This window comes from Mandrillus leucophaeus, unplaced genomic scaffold, assembly GCF_000951045.1.
Source record: "Mandrillus leucophaeus isolate KB7577 unplaced genomic scaffold, Mleu.le_1.0 Scaffold281, whole genome shotgun sequence".
Classification (NCBI taxonomy): Eukaryota; Metazoa; Chordata; class Mammalia; order Primates; family Cercopithecidae; genus Mandrillus; species Mandrillus leucophaeus.
This window is the reverse complement of record NW_012102932.1, coordinates 1,376,514-1,384,505: the sequence shown is the minus strand read 5'-3', so window position 1 is coordinate 1,384,505 and position 7,992 is coordinate 1,376,514. Positions and strand designations below refer to the sequence as shown.

At 44.1% G+C, this 7,992-nt stretch overlaps 1 protein-coding gene across 1 annotated transcript in view; it reads left to right on the top strand.

Moving 5' to 3' along the window:
* Positions 1-7,992, top strand: part of NAIP (NLR family, apoptosis inhibitory protein) — a 57,435-nt gene that overhangs the window by 14,209 nt on the left and 35,234 nt on the right. The window contains exons 2-3 of the mRNA XM_011985285.1: positions 2,827-3,397; positions 4,370-4,469. Of these exons, the coding sequence (XP_011840675.1) occupies positions 2,830-3,397; positions 4,370-4,469 (668 nt within the window). The 5' untranslated portion in view covers positions 2,827-2,829. The remainder of the gene's footprint in view (positions 1-2,826; positions 3,398-4,369; positions 4,470-7,992) is intronic.

Here is a 7,992-nt window from a genome sequence, read left to right as displayed (position 1 = left end):
GGATGGTCTCGATCTCCTGACCTCGTGATCCGCCCGTCTCGGCCTCCCAAAGTGCTGGGATTACAGGCTTGAGCCACCGCGCCCGGCCTGGAAAGAGATTTCATAAAATGAACAGCGTGTGGCATAATCGTGGCTTACTGTAACCTTGAATTCTTGGGCTCAAGTGATCCTCCTACCTCTGCTCCCCAAGTAGCTGTGCCACCACATCTGGCTAATTTTTGAAATTTTTTGTAGAGACAAGGGTCTCACTAAGTTGCCTAAACTGGCCTCAAACTCCTAGCCACAAACAATCCTCCCACCTTGGCCTCCCAAAATGCTGGGATTACAGGTGTGAGCCACCACATCGGGCCACTTACTTTCTATTTGATTCCTATTTCAGAAGAAAATCGTAACCAATTTGCATTTGTGTGAAAAGGCCACCAATGTACATTTAAGGTTCTCCCACAGGACATTTAAATTCTCTTGCTTATTGCTGCAACGTAATGAGGAACAACTTAGATTTGATTTCACTGGAAAATAATGTATCTTTTTTTTTTTTTTTGAGATGGAGTCTTACTCTGTTGCCCAGGCTGGAGTGTAATGGCAAGATATCGGCTCACTGCAACCTCCGCCTCTTGGGTTCAAGTGATTCTCTCGCCTCAGCCTCCCAAGTAGCTGGGATTACAGGCACCCACCATCATGCCCGGCTAATTTTTTATATTTTTGTAGAGGCAGGGTTTCACCATGTTGGCTAGGCTGGTCTTGAACTCCTGACCTCAGGTGATCTGCCCACCTCGGCCTCCCAAAGTGCTGGGATTACGGGCATAAGCCACTGCACCTGGCTAATACTATGTCTTATTATATTGATGATATAATGTTAATCTCTCAATCCAAATATCCAGCTAAGACTGAATTGGAAGTGCTTGTTAATCATGTAACTACCAGGGAGGGGCTGATTACCTGGCTAAAATGCAAGGCTTAGTATAAATGGTAAAATTCTTAGAAATTACTTGGGCTAGGCTGGATGTGGTGGCTCATGCCTGTAATCCCAGTGTGGGAGCCGAAGTGCCACTGCACTTCAGCCTGGGCGACAAGGACAAGAGTGGGAGGCCAAGGCAGGCGGATCACTTGAGGTCAGGAGTTGGAGACCGGCCTGGCCAACATGGTGAAACCCTGTCTCTACTAAAAACACAGAAATTAGCCGGGTTTGGTGGCATCTGTCTGAAATCCCAGCTACTCAGGAGGCTGAGGCAGGAGAATTGCTTGAACCCAGGAGTCAGAGGTTGCAGTGAGTCAAGATCTTGCCACTGCACTCCAGCCTGGGTGATACAGTGAGACTCTGTCTCAAAAGAAAAAAAAAAAGAAAGAAAGAAATTACTTGGGCTAGAGCCACTAGAAACATTCCCAAACATCCAAAATTAAGTTGCTAGCTACAAGACAGAGGAAAAAGGCACAAAAATTGGTTCAATTTCTTGGTTCCTGGAGAAATCACCTACCACGTTTGGGAATTTTATCAACCCTTATTCTCAAAGTTAAGACGGAATGGGGAGCTAATTTATATGGAGCTTTGAAAAATGAACAAATGGCAGACTCTTTGGGAACTTCGAAGAGATTCCTTTGGGGCCATAGCACCTCAGTGTTCAAATGATGTTAGCAGTGTCGGCAACCGACTCACGCTCATGGAGCTTCTTACCAAACCTGTGACTTTCCCTCAGGGATGGTCATGGGGATTTGGGACTAGAAAGTTACCTGAGGCTTCTGGCAGGTATATGTCCTCTGAAAAACAGTCATTGGCCTGTTACTGGGCTTTAATGGACTGCTTCTATAATGGAAGGACATAAAATTATTTTGAGATCTGAAAACCCAGGACAGAGAACATTCTGGGCGAGAACCAGGACTCTGACAATATGAAGGACTTCATTTCACCATTCTCCAGAGCAATTTGGTGACATATATAAAAATCTTGAAAAATATACATATGACTTGACTCGAATTCTCTTGAAACTTTGTTGTGAGGAAAAAATAATGACTGGAAAAACACTTTTTGTTATAGGATACTCAGTTATCCTGTAACATTTGTTTATACAGAGAAAAATGGCAACGGCCTGAATGTCTTAAATGAGGAGATTCATGAAGCCATTAAGGAGTAATTTGCAGATATGTATTTATTAATGTGATATTATATATATACATACACACAGAGAATATATATATGGAGAGAGATTACATATATATGCATATATATAAAGAGACACATGTAGAGAGATGGGATCTTGCTGTGTTGCCCAGGCTGGTCAAACTCCTGGCCTTAAGCAGTCCTCCCACCTTGGCCTCCCAAAGCACTGGGATTACAGGCATGAGCCATCTCCCCTGGCTATAATTATAGTGGGACATCTGCAGCTTTGGCACAGAGCACTGGGACTTCAAACTGAACGCAAAATAATGATTTTTAAAAACTGAGTAATTTGATCAAATCATTGCTGCCAGGCTATCCAATTTTGTGTATGTTTTTCTTTAATGTAAATGGTAAGTATATGCTTGTGTTACCACATTGTGTCCATAGCTAATGTCTGGAAAGCTTCGTGAATGGAGGCAGATCGGTGTCTGTCCTGTTGGTTGCTAGATCCCCAGTGCCTAGCACAGTACCTGATATATAGGAAGTGCTTAGTAAATAGTTGTTGATTAAGTAGACGAATACTGATGTTTCATAATTTTCCCAACAATTTCTCTTTTGCGTTGAAATTTCAGGCATTCCTTTAATTCCTGGTTTCTTCAGAAACAGTGGGAAATGCTCTTCTAAGAAAAATCTTACTCTAAGGGATCAACCTGCTTTATTTCCCTTTTCAGAAAATGGCCACCCAGCAGGAAGCCTCTGATGAGAGGATCTCCCAGTTTGATTACGATTTTCTGCCAGAGCTGTCTGCTCTTCTGGGCATAGATGCAGTTCAGTTGGCAAAGGAAATGGAAGAAGATCAGCAGAAAGTGAAGGCAACAATGCGGAAAGGCTACAACTCTCAAATGCGCAGTGAAGCAAAAAGGTTAAAGACTTTTGTGACCTATGAACCGTACAGCTCATGGACACCGCAGGAGATGGCGGCCGCTGGGTTTTACTTCACTGGCGTAAAAGCTGGGGTTCAGTGCTTCTGCTGTAGCCTCATCCTCTTTGGTGCCAGCCTCAGGAGACTCCCCATAGAAGACCACAAGAAGTTTCATCCAGACTGTGGGTTCCTGCTGAACAAGGATGTTGGTAACATTGCCAAGTACGACATAAGGGTGAAGAATCTGAGGAGCAGGCTGAGAGGAGGTAAAATGAGGTACCAAGAAGAGGAGGCTAGACTTGGCTCCTTCAGGAACTGGCCATTTTACGCCCAAGGGATATCCCCACGTGTGCTCTCAGAGGCTGGTTTTGTCTTTACAGGTACCTTGAAATTATTCTCTGAAGTGTTTCTCTGGCGTTTTAAGTTTAGGTTTCATTTTTCAATTATTTTTGCAATATTTGGCTAAACTTTCTTCCCTGGTTAAATGTGTTATATTAGGTATAAGGTCTAGTTTATCAAAATTCAACGTCAATATTTTTATTTTTGCTCATTTTATATTTAGTACAGCCTGTGTTAATTTGCCAAATATACATAAAATAAGAAAGTTACTTCTCCTTAAACTTGGACCTTAGAAAATACTGGCTGTATTCTTAAGGCCCTGAAAAGATTAAATAACTCATGTGGTCATCCTGATATCAGTCTCCTCACCCATCCTCCCTCTACTGCTCTTACAAGATCTTTCTTTGATTCTTCTCATTGCTGCAGTATTGGAGGGTTTTGTTTGTTTGTCCTAGCCCTGCCCTGGGGGTTATGATACGTAAATGAGAATTCTTACAATAACAATGATCATTTACTGAGTACTGTACCTACTTTATGCTAGGCATAGAGTGAGTACTAATTCTTATCCAATGAATTTACCTCTTTCTCTCCCATTTCACAGCTGAGTTCATGGAGGCTCAGAGAGTTTAAGAAACATGCCTATGTTTCTACCGAAATGTCATGGCAAAGCTAAAACATAGGTTTTCTAATTGCACATTACTTCAGCTGGTCCTGGTGTTAGTCGGCTTCCCTATCACTTTGACCCTGAGAGCTCAAAGAGCAACATACCAGCTCTGGGAGGCAGCTGGGGAAGGATATTGAGTTACACAGCTTAGGGTTCTGTACCTGGAGTGCGGCCGTGGTGGAGGGGCCCATTTCGGGTGGTGGGACTGTGGATGGAGACTCAGGCCAATAAGATCGGGAGTGCACAGGCACGCTGGAGCATGTCTTGCTACTGCACAAAACAATCAACTCTGTGTACATACCCTCTGGTGCCACTGCCAGGCAATCTAAATATTTTCCTTCATATATAGGTAAACAGGACACGGTACAGTGTTTTTCCTGTGGTGGATGTTTAGGAAATTGGGAAGAAGGAGATGATCCTTGGAAGGAACATGCCAAATGGTTCCCCAAGTAAGTAGATAATTTTTGCTTCAATTTTTCTGTCTTTCTTTTTTTTGAGACAGAGTCTTGTTCTGCCACCCAGGCTGGAGTATAGTGGCATGACTTCAGCTCGCTGCAACTTCTGCCTCCCAGGTTCAAGTGATTCTCCTGCCTCAGCCTTCTGAGTAGCTGGGATTATAGGTGCGCACCACCAAGATAGGCTAATTTTTGTATTTTTAGCCCCTTAAGATTTTTAATTTGTAGATTTCCTCTTTATCCATCTCTTTTTTCTTGTCGCTTATTTGTTAAAGAAGCCATGTAATCTGTCCTGTAAAATTCCGTCTACTCTAGATTTAGCAAATGTGTTCCTCTGGCATCAGCTAACATGTTCCTCTACCTTCTGCATTTCCAGGAACCTGACACTTGGATCTAGCAGTCTGGTCAGACTCAGACTCTATTTTCTTTCTCCTTCCTTCCTTCCTTCCTTCCTTCCTTCCTTCCTTCCTTCCTTCCTTCCCTCTCTTTCTTTCTCTCTTTCTCTCTCTCTCTCTCCTTCCTTCCTTCCTTCCTTCTCTTTCTTCCCCTCTCTCTCTCTCTTTCTCTCTTTCTTTCTTTCGACAGTCTCACTCTGTTGCCCAGGCTTGAGTGCAGCAGTACCATCTTGGCTCACTGCAACCTCTACCTCCTGGGTTCAAGTGATTCTCCTTCCTTACCCACCCAGGTCTGGGATTACAGGTGCATGCCGCCACACCTGGCTAATTTTTGTATTTTTAGTAGAGATGGGTTTTCTGCATATTGGTGAGGCTGGTCTCAAACTCCTGACCTCAGGCAGTCCACCTGCCTTGGCCTCCCAAAGTGCTGGGATTATAGGCATGAGCCACTGTGCCTAGCCTCAGATTCTATTTTCTTTAACAAATATTTGTCACACATCTACTACATGCAAAGTTGTTGGTTGGATGCTAAATTAACCACAAACCTGGGCACAGTTATTTACATTTATAAGTCATCTTGCACATGGACAGCCATGCCCACAAAAGTGAATGGAGGCCTAGCACGGTGGCTCATGCCTGTAATCCCAGCACTTTGGGAGGCCAAACCATGTGGATCATTTGAGGTCAGTAGTTCGAGACCAGCCTGGCCAACATGGTAAAACCCTGTCTCTATTAAAAATACAAAAATTGGCCAGGCGTGGTGGCAGGCATCTGTAATCCTAGCTACTTGGGAGGCTGAGGCAGGAGAACTGCTTGAGCCCGGGAGGCAGAGGTTGCAGTGAGCTGAGATCGCACCACTGCACTCCAGCCTGGTCAACAGAGCAAGACTCCATCTCAAAAAAAAAAATGGTTGGGCACTGTGGCTCATGCCTGTGATCCCAGCACTTTAGGAGGCCAAGGCGGGCAAATCACTTGAGGCTAGGAGTTCAAGTGCTGAACTCTTCTCTCCCCTCTCTCCTCTCCCATCTCCCCTCTCCCCTGGCCAACATGGTGAAACCCCATCTCTACTAAAAATACAAAAATTAGCTGAGCATGGTGGTGCGTGCCTGTAGTCCTAGCTACTTGGGAGGCTGAGGCAGGAAATTGCTTGAACCCGGGAGGCAGAGGTTGCAGTGAGCTGAGATCACACCACTGCGCTGCAGCCTGGGCAACAGAGTGAGACTCCATCTCAAAAGAAAAAAAAGGGAATGGATATCTTTGATATGTGTTGATATGTTATGTGGGAAAGCAATGTGCACAATAAGTGCAGTGCAAGACTTTGAAAATGTTTAAGACCACTAAACTGTACATGGAGTTGTTTGAAAATACATAGAAAAACTTATGAAAATATATAAACCAAACTGTAGATACTTCTGGATCTGGATTTGTCAGGGGGTGAAGTAGTGACAGATTTTCACATTTATTTTGTTCATTGCTGTCTTGTTTAAATTTTTGGAAACAAGTATATATTACTTTTGCAGTTGAAAAGAAAGTGAGGAGATTAGGAGGGAGGAAGTAAACAAGGGAGGAGAGGAGAAAGAGAGGCAGGAAGAGGAGAAAGTTAGACAAGCAGATGAGATGGTTATAGGGACGAATGAAGCTAGAATTTTGAAATCATTTGATAGTCACTCTGGCTCCTTGACGAATCAAAACAGCCCCCCAGGCAGTCCTTGTCCGAGCTGACAGTGCGCCATTTATGCATATGTAACAGTGAACAGCAGCCCTGGCTGGAGCACAAGCCACTGCTCGTGGGCACCTGTCTCAGCTCGGACCTCAGCTCAGGCTTCACTTAGCCTCAGGGTCACTGTGTTTAGTGTCGCTGGGTTATACACTGGACAAGTGCCAGTGGCACCATTCACACATTATCACATTATCATGTGACTAGCACCTACTAGAGCCACACATCCTGTCTGGAGGGTCCTTCATGTGCCTTCTCTAACATAGGATGGAGGGTAAGGTAATAAGCACAGGGAGGGGAGACAGCAGTCCAGCAACCACTCCTAGAGCAGGAAGGAGCTCAGGCCGTCAAACAAGGGCAGGGGGTAGTGCAGAAGCTTAGGAGATAGAGCCAGGCTTGAATCTGCGGCTACCTGACTACCAGACCCTAGACAAGGGACTGACCTTGTCTGAATCTCATATGTAAAATGCAGTGTCAACCTAAAAAAAAAAAAATTAGAGAAAGATATCCCCAAATATGTCAAATTTATTCAGGAATAAGAAAAGAGGGTTATGATTTGGAATGCACTATGGTAAACCCCAGGCACGTGCAGTGAGGGTAAAGGGAAGTTTTCTTGGCAAAAGGGAGAAGTTCACATAAGCTCCTTAGAAACAGAGTTCATAGCAGTGCATGGTAGCTCATATGGGTAATCACAGCTATGTGGGAGGCTGAGGCGGGAGGGTCATTGGAGGCCAGGAGTTTGAGAACAGCCTGGGCAATATGACAAGGCTCCAGTTTCTTGAGAGAGAGAGAAGAGAGGGGAGAGGGGAGAGGCGAGAGGGGCGAAGAGAATTCCTTGGTTCTGAAGGCTCAAAGCCAGAGTTGTTGTGTGTTCATTGGCGGAGATGCCATTCCTGGGCAGGTGTTCTTTTGAGAGCATCTCATCTTATCTTATCTTATCTGAATTGCTGCAGTCCTAAAGAATGTGCAGTGATAAACCTTGTCATAGAAATATGTGCATACATGCAAGCAATGCAAAGCAGGAGATGTGTGACAGGCGTGAAGGGATTTTTATGGGATTCTTAGAAAGTCTTTGGAACCGTTCCTATCTTGGACATGTAAACCTGAACCCCATTCCTTCGCGCCTTCCCAGCCCTATTTTGTATGGGTCTGACAAAAGTGATTTCATCTTGGTATCTGCAACTTCCACAGCAGATAATAATATACAGCTTGTCTGGTGGCTGTAAGGATGAGAAAAAAAGTATATGGATCAAATGCTTTGTAAAAATTACCATGTATAATGTGAGGATGACTGATGACCAACTGTTTTGCCTTTCATTTGTTTGTCATCATAAGCATATGGTCAGTCAATAAAATTTAAGAGCTGGAATTAGAGCAAGAATCCCCAAGTTTCTTGCTGGTTACT